General features: G+C 58.6%; 2 protein-coding genes across 2 annotated transcripts in view; one reads left to right on the top strand and one right to left on the bottom strand.

The window, feature by feature from the left end:
- SLC6A9 (solute carrier family 6 member 9) overlaps positions 1-16389 on the top strand; it is a 31206-nt gene extending 14817 nt beyond the window's left edge. Inside the window, exons 3-14 of the mRNA XM_080799920.1 lie at positions 2703-2859; positions 3461-3592; positions 3980-4250; positions 10176-10308; positions 10523-10657; positions 10749-10852; positions 11247-11484; positions 11568-11702; positions 11811-11910; positions 12000-12100; positions 14813-14983; positions 15097-16389. Coding sequence (XP_080656046.1) covers positions 2703-2859; positions 3461-3592; positions 3980-4250; positions 10176-10308; positions 10523-10657; positions 10749-10852; positions 11247-11484; positions 11568-11702; positions 11811-11910; positions 12000-12100; positions 14813-14983; positions 15097-15282 — 1863 coding nt within the window. The 3' untranslated portion in view covers positions 15283-16389. The remainder of the gene's footprint in view (positions 1-2702; positions 2860-3460; positions 3593-3979; positions 4251-10175; positions 10309-10522; positions 10658-10748; positions 10853-11246; positions 11485-11567; positions 11703-11810; positions 11911-11999; positions 12101-14812; positions 14984-15096) is intronic.
- Positions 16350-19633, bottom strand: CCDC24 (coiled-coil domain containing 24; the record flags this gene model as incomplete). Its single annotated transcript, XM_080799921.1, has 8 exons — positions 16350-16938; positions 17022-17100; positions 17211-17280; positions 17737-17791; positions 18282-18359; positions 18854-18970; positions 19102-19280; positions 19508-19633. 8 exons carry the CDS (start codon positions 19631-19633, stop codon positions 16701-16703), a joined length of 942 nt encoding a protein of 313 aa, XP_080656047.1. The 3' UTR covers positions 16350-16700.
- Between the last annotated feature and the right edge of the window lie 50 nt (positions 19634-19683).

Genomic DNA, 19683 nt, shown 5'->3' on the forward strand with positions numbered 1-19683 from the left:
GGATTGTGGTCAGCATAGCTAAAGTGCTTAGCTCAGGGCCCAGTGGCGTGCGGCTCATTAACTGAGTGGCGCTGGCTCCTGAGGACGGCCTGGGGCACGTGGCTGGGGAGCACCCACACCCTCCCCGTCCCCCTCAATGTCAGGGAAGGAGCAGACCTCAGAAATCCCAGTCAGGTCCTGCTGAACTTGGTTGGGGGCTGGGAGCAGGACAGGTGCCCCAGCCTTCCAGCCTTGGGGACTTCGGTCTCTGCAAGGAGTCCTGACTTTGCCTTGCCCCGTGAAACACTCCTGGCCCCTTGGCTGTCTGTTACAGCTGTGAGTGCTGCTTCATGACCCCACCCCTGTACTCGGCAGCTGCCACAGTCTCCCATTGTGCCCCTAAGTAAACAAGCCTTGGACAGAATAAAACTGTTATTGTAGGGTCAACGTATAGGAGCCCTATTTGGCCGGGATTTGTTTGGGAATGCAGAAACTGTCCCCCAGCCGGACTCACACCCTCTGAAAAAATGCCCCCCTATCACCCGGACCATGCAGAATTGCTAGGCCTGTCCCCAAGAAGGCCCTTGGAGGTGGTGACAGCCTTAGGCAAGATTTTGTATAGGCCTGTCCCCGAGGGCACCCTCAGACTGTGAGCCACCCTCTCCCAGAGCCAGACTGGCCCTCAAGCCCCTTCATCGAGGAAGCTTTCCTGACCTCTCCCTGAGTGCCCCCCACCTGGCATCCTTCCTTATTCTTGTGCCCTGAGAACGTCCGCTTTGTGGTCACCTTACGGCTGCGATATAAAAATCACGGATTTGTTTCCGACATTACCGGCTTGCTCCGCCACCAGATTCTAAGCTCTGAGCGCACCGCCATGTCTGTTCAATTCACTGCTGGGTCCCCAATGCCTGGGGCGGGGCCTGGCATACAGCGGGTGTTAGTAAGTCTCCGTGGTTGCGGTATGAATGCATGCGGGTTCTTCCAGCCTGTCAGCCTGCTCTGGGCACTCCTCGAAGGGGACCAGACCCCGGTTCTCGGTGCCACGTCCCCAAGCCTCCCTCGAGGGTATGAAGGTCAGCATCTCCTCTGGGGTCAATACCAGTTTGGGGGAGCAGGATGGTCTCCCACAACACCTCACAAGAGTGTCTGTGTTGTAGGGGTCAGGGTACGCAAGCCGAAGGGTGCCCACCGTGGGAACCAGGGGTCCATGGCTGGGGCCTCTACTGGCCCCTGGTGCCTCCCGTGTCTGCATTCCCAAATAGGCCTTTCTGGAAAGCACACAGGTCCCCATGAAACCATTCCTCCCCTCTGCATTTGTCAGTCAGTGTCAGGATCCGATAGCATTTCAAAGCACCAGACCTCTTTGTTTATGGGCCAGTGTCACTGTTGTCCTTGACTATGTCTCTTTCAAGCTGAGGGTTGGTGTCACTTCAGCCACGTCTCTCAGGAGCCATGCTGCTCTGTCTCCAATCCTGGTGTCCTCTAGGGACTCCTGTCTCTTTCTCTCAAGGGAACAGCCCACCTCCGAGAGGCTGTCTCTGTCACTCCAGGGCTCTGTGCTTCTCTGCTGGTGATTCTAAGGGTCCCTGGTCTCCAGTGAGACACCCCCCCCCCCAGTCCTTTAGGTGCTCGCTCAGGGTGGCTTGATTTCCTTTCACCCTGGAAGGAGGTGGAAGGGCCATGGCATGGGGAAGGGGCATATTTACACTTGTAAAGGGACTTGCTGAGTCAGTTCCAACTGTGGGGTTGGGGTTCAATAGGGACTGTCCTCAGTGGGGCCTCAGGCCACCCAGCCCAGCCCTGAAGCTCCCCGGGGCAGGCCTGGCTTCCTCTCCTTGGGGCGAATCCCCTCATCGGCCCCTCCTGGCCAGCCCCCTGCTCCGCAGCCCATCCCCTCTCAGCTCAGAGACCTTTTTCCGGAGTCCCTCCCTCTGTTTCCCCTAGCAGAGTCTGTCCTCCAAGTCTGGCGTGGTGCCTACAACTCTGGTCTCCTCCCCCAGCTCATGGCCAGCACCACCCAGCCCAGGTCAGCTTCCCCAGTGTCCCCCCACCCCAGCTATGGCAGTATAGGTGGCTCCCTTGGGTCCTCCCATCCTGAGTCCCAGAACACCCTCCCTGATTCTGGCCCAGTTCAGTTGCTCTCCCATCTCCCACCTCGAGGCCCTGCCATCCTGTGCCCCCAGGAAAGTGTCTTCAGCTGGGGGAGGGGTCGGGCATCCCCTCCCCCGCACCGCCTGCCCATGGGCAGGCGTGCTTAGCCTGGTGATGTGGTCGTGGCGGGTGGGGGGGGCTGTCTGGACACAGGCCCCTTTGTGCCCAGCCCGACTTGGCTGCTTGGTATGAGGCTCAGCTGCTCCCAGATCCTCACCCAGAGGGGAGAGGGGAGGCTTTGGAGGGGCTGGGGCTGGGGGCTCTGGACTTGAGCTCCCTCTCCTCATCCCACCTCTCAGATGTTGGGAGTAGCTGCTCAGGTGGGCTGGTGCTCCTGGCACAGGGTGCTGGGGGGCTGGTGAGTGAGGCCCCGCTTGGCACCCTCTGGCAGCCGCTCCTCCCTCCTCCCCTTCTCTGCCAGGCCTGCCAGCAGCTCTTGCCAGCAGACGGGAAGCCCAGGGTGGGGGTGGGGGCTTGGAGGGTCCATAGTGTCCCCGCTGGGAGAGGCCCAGAGGGTCAGGCACGGGAGCACAAATGCCTTTCTGATGGTAGCTTCTCTCCTGTCCCCACAGAATGGTGCTGTGCCCAGCGAGGCCACCAAGAGGGACCAGAACCTCAAACGGGGCAACTGGGGCAACCAGATCGAGTTTGTACTGACGAGCGTGGGCTATGCCGTGGGCCTAGGCAATGTTTGGCGCTTCCCATACCTCTGCTATCGCAACGGGGGAGGTACCCAGCGGGCACAGGGCAGGGACCACCCACTTGGATAGAGCCTACCCACCAAGGCCCGGGCTCCCCCCTCCCTGGCACAGACCCCTCTCCAGACAGGCTGGCCTCTGGCTCTCATCTCCTTTGCCCCAATCCCTGGCTTAGGTACCCTTTACCTAAGGCACGATCATCCCCTGACCCTGGCTGTCTGCTGTTTGGGCCTGACCCTGCTAACCTGCTCCCTTGAGGTCAAGAGAGGTGGAGAAAGGCACCTCAACCTCCCGAGGTTCCCTGTCTTACACCCCCTGTGTGTCAACAGCCCCCTAAATGGCTTGGGGAATTTGAGGATCCCAGCAACTTAGGTTTGTGACTTTGCTTGGTGAACCCATCAAATCCCACCCTAACATGGTGGGTCTGGGGCCTGGCTTCTGTTCAGGAAGCCTCTGCCAAGTTCAAAGGTGGGCTGTGGGTAGGATACCTCAAGCCCCAGGCTCCTGCTCAGTGTGTGGCCCACCCTCCTCGGGCCTTAGCTGATCATGAAAGTTTTGCTGTTGGGTTGTCAGCAGGAAGAGGGTGGGAGCCTCCAAGCCCACCCTGAGCCAGGCCTTTCCCTGCCTGCCAGGAGCCTTCATGTTCCCCTACTTCATCATGCTGATTTTCTGCGGGATTCCCCTCTTCTTCATGGAACTGTCCTTCGGCCAGTTTGCAAGTCAGGGCTGCCTGGGGGTCTGGAGGATCAGCCCCATGTTCAAAGGTGAGGCCTGGGGAGGGTACACCAGCCCCCCACCCCCACACACATGCACACACATGCACGGGCCTCTGGGGCCCTACTCACCCATCTGTACAAACACTGCCAACCTCCCCGGAGCCCTGGTGCTGACCCCAAGCCCTACATCAATGGCCAAGGCCACGGATGCATGCTGGGATCTAAGTTTACTTGGCCTCCGCCCTCCCCACCTACCACGTGTATCCATAAAGCCCCTGGGCCGCCCAGCTCACCCCTGCTAAGGCCTCGACCTGTCCCTTCAATGGCCCTCCACAAAAGCCTGCTCCAGGGGGGCAGGGTGCGGGCCCTTCAGCGTTAACCTTGCTTCCGTCAGCTAGATGCGTGAGGCTGCCCCCCCTTCCCTCCCTCTCGCAGGTGTGGGCTATGGCATGATGGTAGTGTCCACGTATATCGGCATCTACTACAACGTGGTTATCTGCATCGCCTTCTACTACTTCTTCTCGTCCATGACACATGTGCTACCCTGGGCTTACTGTGATAACCCCTGGAACACGCCTGACTGTGCCGGGGTGCTGGACGCCTCCAACCTCACCAATGGCTCCCGGCCCGCCACACCACCAGGCAGCCTCTCCCACCTGCTCAACCACTCCCTCCAGCGGACCAGCCCCAGCGAGGAGTACTGGAGGTGAGGTCCCACTGGCCCCAGACCGAGTGGTGGGTGGGGAGGGGGGGAACGACATGGACACCTGGCACCAAGCCTTGGCTCTCCCCGCCTCCCCTCCACTCTCCCTGCCCAGCACCTCCCTGCCCAGCACCCCCCAGCCATCGGGCAACTTTCTGCTGAGCAGGTAGGGGGCCAGGACCAGAGCCGGAGAGAGGGCCTCAGGAGCTTACAGACGAGCTCAGGAGAGAAGGCTGACCCAGTGCTGGAGGGCTAGACGCTGAGTGGAGCATCCTGACCAGGGTGCTGTGAGGGAGGGAGGGCTTCAGCAGTCAGGCACGAAGCAGAGTGGAGTGGGGACAGCGGTGTGTCTTCCCTGTGAGAACAGTGTGAGCAAAGTCCTCAGGTCCCAGAGGAGCAGAGGCTGGTCCTAACCCTGAAGGGAAGCTCTTCTGCTGAGACTCACAGGTGTGTGGGAAACTCCTGGGACCTAAAGGAGCCAAGGAGGGGCACCAGCCTACTTGGAGAACTTCTATGAATTAAGCGTAGACATACCACTGCAGGGTGAAGGGAGCTGTAGAAGTTTCCTGAGCCCAGGGCTGTCATCATCAAGCTATGCTTAGGAAAGACAGTCTGGCACTAATATGGTGACAGACGGGAGTCTCAGGCTGCTGCTGGAGTGTTCTAGAACACCTTGTCCCCACAAAGTAGGAGTGAGGGCACAGGGGGAAGTCCTAAAGGAGACTCCCCGTGTCTTGTTGGGGAATGGGTGGGAAGAGAGTGTTGAGGGCCTGTGGGTAGGGCACGTTAATTCATTCCACATCTACAGGGTCTGCTCTGCCAGGTCCTGGGTACCCATGGGGTCTGAAGAGCCCAGAGGCACTCACCCAGAGGAGTCCACAGCCCTGAGGGGGTCCTATTAGGGCAGAGGTGTGGTAGGGGCACAAAGAGGGGATGGCCAGTTCTGAAGGGATGGGGGCAAGAGGAGGTGGTCCAGAAGACTTCCCCTAGGAGGGAGGAGGGAGGTGTAGAAGGGTTAGGAGAGACATGGGAAGGTAGGCCATGGCTGCGAGGTGGCTGAGGTTTGAAGTCTCTCCACCAAGTGGCAGAGAGTCATAGGTGAGAGGCCGAGGCCCCGGGGAAGCTGGAAGTCCTAGCAGGTCAGTATCCTCTGAGCCTGGTCCCAGTGCCCTGACCCCACAGGGCCCAGCTTCCCTGCACCAGCCACTATGCTGTGCCATCGACGTTCAAAAACAGCTAAGATGTGGTTACTACCACCAGGGGCTCGCGGTGTAGACAACAGTGCTCCTGCCTCCCAGTGAGGGGCAGGCAGAATTATCACCAGGCTGACTCAGCCCCTCAGTCGCTAGACAGATCTTTTTTTTTTTTTTTTAAGATTTTATTTATGTATTTGACAGAGAGAGAGATCACAAGTAGGCAGAGAGACAGGCAGAGAGAGAGAGGGGGAAGCAGGCTCCACTCTGAGCAGAGAGCCCAATGCGGGGCTCGATCCCAGGACCCTGAGATCCTGACCTGAGCCAAAGGCAGAGGCTTAACCCACTGAGCCACCCAGACACCCCTGGACAGATCATTTCTTGAGCACCTAGTGGGTACCAGACACTGCCCTTGGAAGGGAGACAGCATGAGGACTGAGACACTTGGCCCCTGCCCTCATGGAGGTCCCATCCACCGAGAGGACCAGGCAATTTACTGCCCAGTTAGGTGTTGTGCTACATTTGAGGCACGGTGTGGGCTGGGCAACTTGATCTAGACTTGAGGGGGCGGGAAGTCCGGGAAGCACAAAGCCTCACCCACACCCACCAGGCTGCTTCCGAAGCCCTCACCCTAGCAGCTGTCTGCCAGGGAGTCCCAGCTAGCTAGGGCCAGCCAGGGCAAAGTTCTGGAGATTTTATCCAGAGGGGAATAGTCCTCAAAGGAAACTGCTCATGGGTTGGGAGGGCTCACTGGGCGGCCCGTTGAACTCTCCTCAGTCAAGGCTGGAGCCCGGCCTGCCTCACTAGCCACAGCCCCAGCGGGACTCCTTCCTTGCAGGATGGCTCCCTGCTGCCCCCTTCTGGAAACCCTGAGAGGCCTGCCCAGGCTGGCTTCCGCAAGGAAGTGGGGAGAGCAAGCACCCCCATTTCCTGGGCCCCTACTATGTGCCAGGCATATTATCTCCTGTCCTAGTACCCCTGTTTTTCAGATTCAGAGGCTGATGTTCAGAGATTAAGGAACTAGGCGGCCACGCTGGGTCAGGATACACGCCTTCCCCGTGTGTGAATCAGGTCGATGGTATGAATCAGGCCAATGAGACTCTGCAGGTGTTCTTGGCCCATGCTCTCCAACACCCCTTCAGAAAGCTGTGTGATCACACTGGAGCCCCACCACAACCTCGTTGGCTAGCTCGTGCAGGTAGTATAAAATAGTCCCACTTTACAGATGAGGGAAGCAAGTCAGAAAAAAGATTAGGAGACACTTCTAAAGCAAGAGAAGCACAGAGGACAGATTTCTGAGCCCCAGTCTGCCTCCTGCCCACCCTCTGGCCCATGGTCTCCTCTCTCCTACCAGCCCTTCCGTCTTATTTCACCATTATCTTCATGCTGCTCTGATTCAGGCCCAGAGGCCCTAAGAAACGACCAGGCCCTCACCTCCATAGCCTGTGGAGCCCAGAGCACCTGAAACCCAGTGGGACTCGGGCCCCAGAACCCTGCTCCCAGTGTCTTCGTGGCAGCTCTGGAGTTACACAGACCTCCTTCAGATCGTGGCTCTTTCGCTTATCAACTGTTTGGCCTCGGGAGACCACCCAACCTCTCAAAGTCATAGCTGTTCATCCATTAAATGGGAGGGGGGGTCACAGCACCTACCTTGTTGTAAAGAGGAGATGAGATCATGCAGTTGGACCACGAAGGACAGGGACGGGTGCTCGGGTAGCACAGTGATGCCTGCCGACAAGCTCCAGCTGCTGCTGGAGACGCAAAGAAACAGATTAGGCTGTTTTATTCTCAAGGAGCTGATCACCAGGCTGGGGCAATTAAAAAATAATGCAGAATAATTCCAGAGATGTTATGCACCGAGAGCCAACTTGTAAAGATGTTGGGTTCCAAGAGTTCTTAGGTTAATTGATCTCAAAAACACATGGTCCCAAAACAAAACAAAAAACTAAATATGGTGCCATAAAAAAGAGAGGTAGAATTCACTACTTGGTACCCAGGCTAGCATTCTAAACTTTGTTAACCCCCTGGTATTGTAATGCTGTGCCCTTGCAAATCATATAAATGATTAAACAAAGTCATATAAAACACTACCAGTTGAACATACATAATTAGACAAAGTTAAAAAAAATCTTTTGAACAAGAAATGGTTTCTTTACATGGAATGCTATTGCCTGAAGTAAGGCAGGTCTGAGTGGTAGAAGCAGAAGGACCCTGTGGCTATTCTAGAGGGCAGAACTTCCCAGCACGCACGTGCCCCAAGTAGGTGTGCCCCATAGAGTGGGGCCTGGGCAGCCCGGAGCCCCTAGCCCAACTGCCTTCAGCTTTGAGTGATTTTGTCAGTTTAACCCCAATAGCTCCCAGAACACTTTTTCTGTGTACAATGAAGGAAAAAAGATTGAAAGCACTGCCGAAGGGGACCAGGTGCCTCTTGGTCGTGGTCCCGCAGCTCCTGAACTTCTGCCATCCCCTTGACCAAGAGCCTGGAGTTGGGGCGCAGAGGGACGTGTCGGACAGCGCCCTCTGTGGGTTACGGTGCAAAGGGTGGCCTCTGGGGAATTTCCGTGGCTGCAAAGAGACAGGCCTGCGGAGCAAACACCAAATCCCAGGCCTGGCAACATTGTCCCATGAGGGGACAGAGCAACATCGCATCACAAGGTATTAAAAATGTCACTGTGAGGTTTGAGAACTGACTTGGAAAAAAAAAAGTGAGAATAGCTGAGAAGGATAGAGGACAGTCTATGAGCTATTCTGAGAGGTCCTAGCTGTGAGAGGGGACAGAAGGGAGCCTGTATTTACCTAAATCCAGCTACAGATTATGCTAGATTGGTGTTATTATGCCCATTTTACAGATGAGGAAACTGAGGCTCGAGAGCTTGCCTCTTGCTCATCACTTCTGGCCTGGACAACTGTAATACCAGGCTGGTCCCCGCTCCCAGGTTCTCTCCTTTCTACTTCCGAGTCCCTTTACCACGGTGTTCACTTACTCATTCATTCATTCATTCAACAATATCTTTTGAGTAGTGCTCCGTGCCAAGCACTTCGCTAGACAGTGGGGGAGCTGGGTACTCCTGCCTTACAAGAAAATGGATGACAAAATAAACTAGGTTAAAAAAAAAAAAAAGGAGATGTGTGCTGTGGAGAAAAATCTAGCAAAGGGGGTAAGGGATGCTGGGCAGGGACCAGGGCTGCCATTTTAAGCAGAGTCGCCAGAAAAGGTCCCTTTGCAAAGAGGGTACCCGGAGTAAGTACCTGAAGGAGCTGAGGAGGGAGAAGGCGATGCCGACAAACCCAGTGGTGTAATTTGTGGGGCCCAGTGTGAAATGGACATATGGGGCCCCTTATTCAAATGTAGTCAGAATTTCAAGATGTCAATGGCAGAGCGTTAAGCCCAGCACAAGGCCCTTTGAAGCAGGGGGCCCTGTGTGACTGCACACGCCTCACACCCATGTGTCCATATGGATGTCTGGGGAAAGAGCACTCCAGACGGAGGGAAAGCTCATGCATGCAAAGGCCCTGAGGGAGGTGCCTGGCATGGTTCAGGAACTACGTGGAGCCCCGTGCAGCTGGGGCAGGGAGTGGGGCATCGAGTGGGAGGACAGGAGACCAGAGGGGTGGCAGACTGGGGACAATGGACCACTTCGGGCTTTGCAGCTACTGTAAGGACTTAGGCTTTTCCCTGGTGAGAGATGGGTGCTGCTGCAAAGTGTTGAGCCAAGGAGAGCCCTGAAAGTGCTCTTATAAAAACCCTTCGGAAGCTTCCCATTGCTCGCAGGATAAAATTCAAACTTCTCAGCCTTGCCTTTCATGGCTTCTTATAATCTGGCTTCTTCCTCTCCTTCATCCTTCTCTCTCCCTGCACCTTCTGTTCTAGCCTTGCTGAGCTACTGACAGACCCAGGCCAGGCCACGTTCTTTCATGAGCCCCTGTCCTGCTGCGAGCCACACCCTCAGCCTGGCATGCGTGCCCTCTTCTCTTCACCCACCTGCTCCCTTCCTCACACCTTAGCTCAAGCCTCACCTCTTCCGGGAAGCCTTCCAGAGTGCCCCTCCGCCTGGGATCGAGATGCCCTTCCTTGGTGCCCATGTGCCTGATCCGGGTCTCTGTGCCCGGCACCTATCACAGGGCCCAGGCCACAGGTGTCCCGTTGATTGAAAAGGCACTGCTGGGGCGGTGTAGGGCACCAGATAGAGCCACACATCACACATACATAGGGGAGGAATTTGGGTTCAGGCCTAGGCCTGCGTACGTCAGAGCCTCCAGTCTTTACTGAGCACTCCACCACCTCCCTCAGCTCATCAGGGATGGAGAAGCTAGTGTGGGTGGAGAGTTCCCAGAAGGCTTCCTGGAGGAGGTGACGCCTGACAGGATGTTTCCATTCTAGAGGAGAGGGCATTACTAAAGGAAGAAAGGCGCAAGCCAGGGTCTGGGATGGGCCCGAATAGGGCCGGGGAGACCTTGACACCCCGGGGACTGAGGAGGCTGGTCCAGGCTCAGGGTGTTACCTCCGGGCGCCTTTGAGGGTCCCGGAGGGGCTGCGAGCAGTGGTGTCTCAGGGAAGCGGGCAGAAGGGGTGGGGTGGGGCCCGTTGGGCTGGGGCCTCCCAGTGGCCCCCTTCTTCCACATGCCAGGACCTCATGAGAAAGAAGGAACCTGCCAGGCCGTACCCTGGGCCTTGGGACTCAGTTGCTGGGCATCAGGGGCCCAGGCCTCAATAACAGAGTGTCCCCTTCCCCAGGCTGTACGTACTGAAGCTCTCAGACGACATCGGGAACTTCGGGGAGGTGCGACTGCCCCTCCTTGGCTGCCTTGGTGTCTCTTGGGTGGTGGTCTTCCTCTGCCTCATCCGAGGGGTCAAGTCTTCAGGGAAAGTAAGTACCCTTCCCCCAGCAGGGTATGTGCCCATCCAGGAAGACCCTGCCTCCCCTGCTGGGGTTTAGTGTGTAGGGCTTGGGCACAGTGATAAGGGAACATGGTGGGGAGGGAGGGGCCAGAGGGCCGGTGGTGGCTGGGGGACCAAGCAGGGGCTGCCCAGGGCAGGAACAACAGCTGGGAGGAGGCCAACAGAGCCCGTCTTGCGCACAGGTGGTGTACTTCACAGCCACATTTCCCTACGTGGTGCTGACCATCCTGTTCGTCCGAGGTGTGACCCTGGAAGGAGCCTTCACCGGCATCATGTACTACCTGACCCCCCAGTGGGACAAGATCCTGGAGGCCAAGGTGGGCCATGGAGTGTGTCCCGGAAGGGGCAGAGAGGGGCTGAGAGGTCCCCGCCTCTGACCCCAGCTCCTCTGCCCGTCCTGCCCCGCAGGTGTGGGGGGATGCTGCCTCCCAGATATTCTACTCGCTGGGCTGTGCCTGGGGAGGCCTCATCACCATGGCTTCCTACAACAAATTCCATAACAACTGCTATCGGTGAGACCGCTGCCCCTGCCCTGCCAGCCCCGGGCTGCCCCCTCTACCCTGCAGCCTTCCCCAGGCTTTCCCAGATCCCCAGACCCAGTGCAGCCTCCTGGGCCTCCCCGAGGGCCCTCCATTCCACACATGGCCTGGAGGTCCTGGGAGCACTGGGTCTGGAGTGGGTCACTGGACAATCCCAAGAGAAGAGGGTGGGGAACGGTGATGCCCTATGGGTCTGTGGGGACTCAAGAGGCTCAGCCCACTTAAAAAGGCCAGGAGCAGACCAGAAAAGAGGTTGAGGGGGATTCTGTTCCTAGAATGTTCCATCTCAGGTCTCCTCCCTGCCCAACTGGGTAAAGGGAAGCCAGCTGCTCATCTTGAAGCCTGTTTCCCTCCCTCCCCCACCAAGGGACAGCATCATCATTAGCATCACTAACTGTGCCACCAGCGTCTACGCCGGCTTCGTCATCTTCTCCATCCTGGGCTTCATGGCCAATCACCTGGGTGTGGACGTGTCCCGTGTGGCTGACCATGGCCCTGGCCTAGCCTTCGTGGCTTACCCCGAGGCCCTCACCCTGCTGCCCATCTCCCCACTCTGGTCCCTGCTCTTCTTCTTTATGCTCATCTTGCTGGGGCTGGGCACTCAGGTAGGAGGTGCGGGACATGGGCCCGCTGAAGGAGGAGGTGGGGCCAGAGGCCAGGCCCCTGCTCTGACAGCCACACCCTGCAGTTCTGCCTCCTAGAGACGCTGGTCACAGCCATTGTGGACGAGGTGGGAAATGAGTGGATCCTGCAGAAAAAGACCTACGTGACCTTGGGTGTGGCCGTGGCTGGCTTCCTGCTGGGCATCCCCCTCACCAGTCAGGTAAGACCTGAGGGAAAGCCTGGGCTGGAGTGGCCAGGGTAGGGGGGTTTCTGGGGCAGGAGATCGGGGCCTCGGGCACTCCCAACTCAGCTGCTTACTGGCCCGTAGGCAGGCATCTACTGGCTGCTGTTAATGGACAACTATGCGGCCAGCTTCTCCTTGGTCATCATCTCCTGCATCATGTGTGTGTCCATCATGTATATCTATGGTAAGTGCCCAAGCTTCTGTGTCCTCTTGCGTCCCAGGCCCTGGCCTGCCCACGCTGCCCTGCCAGGCTTACTGACACCCCTCTCTCAGGGCACAGGAACTACTTCCAGGACATCCAGATGATGCTGGGCTTCCCACCGCCCCTCTTCTTCCAGATCTGCTGGCGCTTTGTGTCTCCAGCCATCATCTTTGTAAGTTTCTGGTCTGGCCCCTCCCTCCCTGCTGCCCCCGCAAGTGTCCTTCTATTGGGAACCAGCAGAGGGAGCTCGGGAGCCCATCTGTCTGGCCAGAGCTTCCCCACGGGGTCTCCGCACCCGCACCGGGGCACTGGGAGTCTGAAAGAGGTTGCACAAAATCGGATGGAGACTCAGAACCACCCAGGCACCGCCCTCGGTGTGGGGAGGGCGCTGAGAGCCCTTATTCGACTGAAGAAAGCAGACTGGCGGCTGCTGAGAGCTGGCCCTCCCTCCTGCCTGTCCTTGATGGGCCTCAGCAACCATTAGTGATACGGGTGTCAGCCTTGCTGGGCCTGGCTGAGCTCCCATCTCCAATCCCTTTAAGCCCAGGTGCTCGGGGTACGCAATGTGAATGCATGGGTGTTCCAGAAGTGGGTTGTGCAAGTCAGATGTCAGCTCCAGACTAGAGGCAGCCTCCTAAGCCTTCCAGGCACCAGAGTGGCCTGGCTCTGGAGAGGGAAATGCTCTCGTTCCACTGATAATCAACACCTGGGAGACTCCCATCAGGGAGTGGAATTTCTGCACGTTGTTCATGGATCAACTCATGTGATCCGACTCTCCCAGGTATCGTTGTCATTTCCACTTGACAGATGAGGAGACGGAGGCACAGAGATGTTCAGTCATTGACCGAAGTTGACACAACTAATAAAGGACAGAATTGCATTTAGAAGCCGCTGGTCCCGTCTGGAGCCCGTGTGCTGGGCCAGGCTACACCAGAAACGCCTGCAGGAAGGCGGACTGGTCCACGGGCTAAAAACCATCTGATTTTGCTCCTTTATGCCCAGGGTTGGGGGAGGAGCCACAAATTGTTTGACAATGGAATGGTGCCTCCCCAAAGAGGAAGGGCCACCTGAGTGACAGAAGGGTGAGCCTAGTGGCAGGGGCAGCAGTGTTCAGTCATGTCCCTGTCATGCCCAGCCTCTCTGGGCCACAGGGAGCTCAGCACTGGATTTCCACTTGAGCTCCTATTTCTGGGGGAGGGAAAAGGCCCCCGACGCTGAGGCCTCTGCCACATGGGGTGTGGGATCTTCCCGGACGTTGGCACAGCCACCAGCTCTGGCCACTGGCCCAGCTGTGAAACAGGAGCAACGGAAGCCTCCCATAAGTGGTGGGAGGCGGGGGAGGCCAGGCACTCTGGCCAAGCGCGTGCCCCCTGGGGGCTGTGGCTGAGGCCGAGGCCCGGGACCCTCCGGAGGGGAGCTCACCCTCCAGAGCTCCAAAGAGGCTGCCACCCTGGGCAGAGACCCAGGGTACCAGCCAAGGCAGAGCAGGAGGCAGGGAGGAGACAGACACAGGAAGGCTCCCGGGGTTTGGGCAGGGTGGCCGCAGGCTGGGCCCCGGTCCCATGTCTCTGCGAGATTGAGACAAAGTGGGCAGCGCCATCTCTGAGCTCAGAAAGCCAGGCCGGAGTCGCCCTAAGCTGAGGTCTCCAGGCCCTGTGGACCCATGTTTCTGGGCTGTCATGTCTTCTTTGGGGGCTTTACTTCTTTACATTTCTGAAAGGCTCTTTTTGACAAACCGTCTTTCTGTCAGCTGAGACAAGGGACTTGTTTACACCTTGATCAGCATCTAGTTTCGTTCAGGAAACTTGCCATAAGCTCCTACTATGCACGGCTTCCGGGAGGGGGCCCCCTAGTGGATGTGGATCTCGCCCCCCTGAATTTGGGCACCAGGATGCTGCTGAGGGCTCGGGAGGCAGCTGCTGAAGCCCCCCAGGGAATGGCCCATGAGCCATCTGCCCATCTTTCGGCTTCCTTAGTTTGTTGTCGTTGCTGGGGCCCCGGGGTTCATTTCCCATTCCACTCCTCTCTTTCCAAAACAGTTCCCGGTCCCCAGCCTGCCATTCACCATTTCTAGCCTTTGGAACCTCCCCTTTGGCTTCTAAGCCTTAGACAGGCGGGGCTTGGCCCTATCCTCTCCTGCATCGCTCCCATCTCTCTGCACAAGTCAGTTCAAATCAGCAGTGAAGTTGTGTCAGGCACTGTGCCAGGAACTAGAGACCCTGATGGGGTCCCAGGAGGCCCCAGGCCTATGGGAAACATGAAACAAGTGCTCAGCAGTTGGAAAATGCCATTGAGAGCCCTTTTAGGAAGAGAGATGATAAATCTGGAAAGGCTTCTTGAAGGAGGTGGCATTTACATAGGGTCTGACAGGAAAATGGAGAGGATTCTCCAGAATAAATGAAGAGGGAGGAAAATGCTGGGTACAGCCGAGACACTGAGACCAGGGCGAGACCAGGGTGAGACCAGGGTGAGAACCCTAAGGCCCAGGATTTGGCAAAAGGGAGCCATCGAGAGTCTCTGAGCGGAACTGACTGACTGCAAAGGTGGTTATCAGTTGTTCCCTGGCCGGTTCGGGATTATGGTGCAGACAGACCTCTCCTCCTCCACGATGCCTGATGCCTACCTGTCCCCCAGGCCCTGGACCCCTGGTTCCACTTGCTTTTTCCCCTACCCAAACCTTGACATTGCCCCTGTCCTGCCCCAAATGCCTCTTCCTAGTTCGAGAGACCAGAAAGGAAGGGGAAGGGGTGCTGGGCGGAGGGCGGAAGCCTGGAGAAGGGGGGGGATGGAGGGGAGAATGGAGGGGTGGAGGATGCAGGGGCTGGGGATGCATGGGCGGTGCTGGGCTGGCCTCAAGGGCACTCCCTTCCCCTACTGTCTGCAGTTCATTCTCGTCTTCACCGTGATCCAGTACCGGCCAATCACCTACAACCACTACCAATACCCAGGCTGGGCTGTGGCCATCGGCTTCCTGATGGCTCTGTCCTCCGTCATTTGCATCCCCCTCTATGCCCTGTTCCAGCTCTGCCGCACAGATGGGGACACGCTCCTCCAGGTGAGGGGTGGGGGCAGGCCACAGCCAGGTGAACCGGGAGGGGGTGAGTGGATGGGGCTTCATGGCCCCCTTCTGAAGCACCCATCCACCCTCCATGTCTACCTCTCCTGCAGCGTTTGAAAAATGCCACAAAGCCAAGCAGAGACTGGGGCCCCGCCCTCCTGGAGCACCAGACTGGGCGCTATGCCCCCGCCATCCCACCCTCTCCCGAAGATGGGCTTGAGGTCCAGCCGCTGCACCCGGACAAGGCCCAGATCCCCATGGGGTCCTGCAGCCGCCTGCAGGACTCCCGGATATGAGCACAGCAGCCCGGGGAGGGCCCCACTGGGAGGGCCCCACCCCTGCCCGAGCTCCCACCACAGAGACTGGGGAGAGAGGGGACGGGTGTCACCACCTGCCCCTGCCATGCCCTGGCCAGGGTGGCTGCTGTCACCTTGGTCACCACTGGTAGCGTGGTCATTTGTGCTCGTGTCCCCAGTGTTTACAGGTCCTTTGGATGCCAAGATGGCAGCTGGGGGTGGGTGTGGGCGATAGGAGGGTTGCCGGGGGTGGGGCCAAAGCACTTTGGAGGGGGTCTCAGGCCAGGTCCCCAGAGATCTGCTGGGCTTTACATGGCCTCTGATGCCCTCACACTCTGTCCGGAGCTGCAGTTCTAGGTGGGCCCCTACCTGTCCCGGTCCTCAGGCCTCCAGCCTCCTGACCAGTGTTCCTGCCCCCACAGCAGACCCCAGCCTCTGCCCAGGCAAATTCGGGTCTTCCTATCCAGGGGCAAGGTGAGGGGCTAAGGGGCTGTACAGTGTTATTTGTCAGGCTGTGCTGCCCAGCCCTGTTTGTCTGTGTAATTATTTTTGTAAAAATCGTATTCTCTGTGGTTGCCACTCCCATGCCCCCCGCCTTGGGCCCCTCTGTCTTCCCTGCCTGCCTGCACCTCACTCGGCTGCTCTGGGGTTTCCGCACCTCATTCCAGCCCTGGCTGTCAGGCCCAGCCAGCAGAGGCCCATGACCCGGCAGCCTGCCCAAAGCACTTGTTTCTGGGGGGTAGGGGTGGGGTGCTGCTTAGCAGGAGGTTTGAGCCCAGAGCCCTGGGAAAGGGGACCTTACACGAAACCCCCTTGCCCTCCCTCCACCAGGCTAAGGTCCAGTCCTCCCAAACTGGGCTGCCCTTGTTCATGTGCCAAATGGCCCCATCCTGCGTGCCCCATCCCCTCTGGAGCCAGAGCTCCTTTCCCCCCAGCCCTGCAGTGTCCGTCTGTCTATCCTCTGTGCCCCTCTGTGCAGTGACAGCCCCGAAGAGCCGCCTCTAATCGTCTGTAGCAATAATGGTGCATCGCCCACCCCTACCCATCCGTGCACCACTAGGATTTTAAAGTCCATAGATTTTAATGAAATTTCTATTCCTGTCTCTGAGCTGCTGCTGTGCTTTGTCTGAGTCCCCCAGGGGGACAAGAGTCGGGGCCAGGATGAGACCTCTGCCTGCCAGGCCTTTGTGGAGGACCAGGAGAAGAAAGGCCAAAGGCTCTGATGGTCGGAACCAGACACCAGGGGCTCAGCGAGGGGGTGGGGCAAGAAGGGCCAGACAGACGGAGAGCCTTGCATCCTGGCTCGGGCCCATCCAAGACTAGATCTGAAGCAGGCTGGGCCACAGCAGCTGAGGGGTGGGCAGCAGCGGATGGGGTGAGTTCCAGCAGACACCAAGGCCTACTTGACGATCAGCCCTTCAGGTGGAGGCCTGGGGTGTTGCACTGGATGCTGGAGTAGATGCTGGCCTTTCCCCAGGGCTGCCCTGAAGCTTCCGGCCCCAGCGGCAGGTGGTAGCCAGGTCTCGGGGGCGGGGGCAGCACTCGGGAGGCGGGGCGGGCAGGCAGCGCTGGCCAGGCCCTGTCCAAACCCCAGCCGTCCCGCGGGGGCAAGGCCGGGGTCTGAGACCCGGGCTGGAGGATCCCACGGGCTGCTGCCTGAATAGGAAAGAGCAGCAGTGAGCGAGCAGGGGCCTGACCCTCTGGCCACCCTGTCCGGCCGGGCCACCGCTGGGGTTGACCTGAGGCTGGAGGAGACATGGGAGGGCCTCGGAAGTGCCTGCAGCTCCCTGCGCATGGCTGCCTTTTGCTCCTTCAGCTCTGTAAGAGAGACGCCTCTGACACACAGCACCCAGCAGCTCTGGGCCGTACACCAGTGTGGGGTGGGGAGCGGGAGGCTGGGTGCTCCGGGGCCTCCTTGGGGTCCTCACCTGCCAGGGTGGGCGCTAGGCTTGCCTCGGAGGGCTGGGGTGCCCCTGTGTACTTCTCTTCCAGGCAGCGCTGCCGGGAGAACTGGCTCAGTGCCCGGCCTGAGGCAGGGGTGGGGCAGGGCAGGGTGCAGAGGCCAAGATCCCCATGGCAGGGCCCCCCAAACAGGCTCAGGCAGCCCATAGGGGTGGGAGGGACACTAGCTCCCCTGAAAAGCCCTTCTTTGAGGGGGTGGCTGGCTTGGACTCAGACTTATGGAAGGGAAGGAGACAAAGACGAAAGACAATTCAGCGAGTTAATCTAAAAGTGCTGACCGTGGGCTAAGGGGCTCAAACAGAACCTTCTGGATTCACAAACATAAGGACCATGCACATGTGAGAAATGGCCACAGCACCCACACACACCTTTCCATGCACATGTGCACCCAGACAGACACACACACACGGCTCTCCCATGCCAGGTGAGAGGCGGTGGTGTCTACACTCAGCAGAAAGGCTCTGGGCAGGGAGGCCCTGGGCTGCCGCTCACCTGCAGGACAGGGATCATCCTCTCCAAGGTGTGACACTCCTCCTCTAGGAGGCTCCTGGGACACGTGGGAGTATGGCAGCCACGGCCAGCTCCATGAGACCCAGTCTCAGTTAAGCCCTCCACCCAGCCCCTAACCTCCAGCCTCCCCACCGCTAGGACCTCCTGCCTCAGCCCACCCTGCTCTCTGGGGCCAGGCACTGGCTGCAGCCTTCCACCCCTGCCAGCCTCTGCCAGGACAGGATGTATCCTCCCTGTGCTGACCTCACAGTGCCCACCAGCCTCCCTTCTGCATTCCTGCAGGGGCCTCCTCCAGCCTCTCTTCTCCCCCACATCACAGCCCCTCCCCAGCTTAAAACCCTGCCACAGTTCCTCCATAGTGGCCCTGCAGCAACCCGCCCTTTCCACTTGTCAGCCTTCCTCTACTGGCCCCCACCAGGTGTGTGTCCCCCTTTTCCTCTCCCACAGTCCAGTCCTGGTACTTGGACACCTGTCCCAGCCCTATCCTCCCTGTGTCCACCCCCACCACGCACACTCAGGGGCCTCACCGCAGGTGTCCAGCAACCTGGTCGATGCTGGACACATTCAGTTGGTCTTTGATGATGCTGAGGTCCCTCTGACCGCTGCTGGCAGATGAGGTCACTGTCACTCTCCCCATGTTGCCTCACCCCAGGCCTTCAGGATACAAATGCCACTTCTCCTAGACAGTTCTGTGTCTTTTCTCACAAAGGCAACATAATAGACTGCAAAGGGGAGAAGTTCTGGAGCTTGGGTTTGCAAATGGGCTCTGCCACCCTTCAATGTGCATGAACTTGGGCAAATGGATTATCCCTTCTGAGTTTCAGTTTCTCATTGGTAAAAGGGTGCCATCATTCCCCTAAAGGCTTGTGTGAGAACTAGAAATAAGTGGCTGCTTACACACTTGTGAACATGCTCCTTCTCCTTTATCTCAGGCAGTCCCCAGCACTCTCTAGCCCAGCTCTCTTGGATCCCTACATATGGTTGTAGGAGGTCCAGCTCCAGGCCAGGAACTTCTCCGTGGAGCCAAGTGGAACCCACCAGCTGGCTGGGGTTCTCTGCCAAGCAGGGACAGCTCCCTCCTCTCCTACCACCACTTTACCTGGGTTCACCAGCTCTCATCTGCAATACCTCCTGTTCTGGCAAATCACATCTAGGCTCCTCCAAGGCAAAGCGCAGGACCCTGGGGCTATACTGGACCCAAGCCTGGGTCTGGTCCCTGCAGAAGGTGCACTGAAGGTAATTCAGGGGTTCCTTCGAGGGAACCATCAAAGGCAATCCTGGCCCCTTATCAGGCGCACAGCTAGCCCCTCTTAGTTCTGCCGCAGGGCCTAGGTCTGAGGTTCCCACCTGCCCTCGCAGACGGCCTTCTGGCGGAGCCCTAGGAGCAGCTGCCTCAGTTCTTGGCGCATGAGGTCTCTTAGGAAGGGCGGTGGTGCCAGAAGGGAGGAGGGATCAGAGGTGGGGCGGGAGCCAGAGGCTTGGGAGGATCCACGAGCCTCTTGGAGCAGTGACTGTAGCATCACCACCTGCAAGGAGAGCTGGGACACCTTGCGACTCGGACTCCGGAGAGAAGTGACAGAAGTGAAGGGGGCTGGGGGACTGAGGGACAGAGCGGAGTCAAGAGGGTTGGGGACAGTGAGATCCGGCAAGATCTCGAGAGCTATCAGGCAGGACCGGGGACCCGGAGGAGGTGGGGTAAATCACCCGAGTCCTGGGACAGGCCTGGAGTGTGGCCCATCAGCCCACTCCCCACCTCTGCTCGTAGCTCCAGGCTCAGGTCCACCGTCGTCTCCCCCAGAATCCTCTTCACTTCGGGCCGCTCCGGGAGCGGAACGTGCTCTTCTACCAGCTCCCACAGAGACGGGGAGTCCCGGAGCATGGCCCGCCCGCGCTGCCGCCCCCCGTCGAGCGGCCCGGGGCTCGCACCTG

Source organism: Martes martes, assembly GCF_963455335.1.
Source record: "Martes martes genome assembly, chromosome: 4".
In the NCBI taxonomy this organism is placed as follows: Eukaryota; Metazoa; Chordata; class Mammalia; order Carnivora; family Mustelidae; genus Martes; species Martes martes.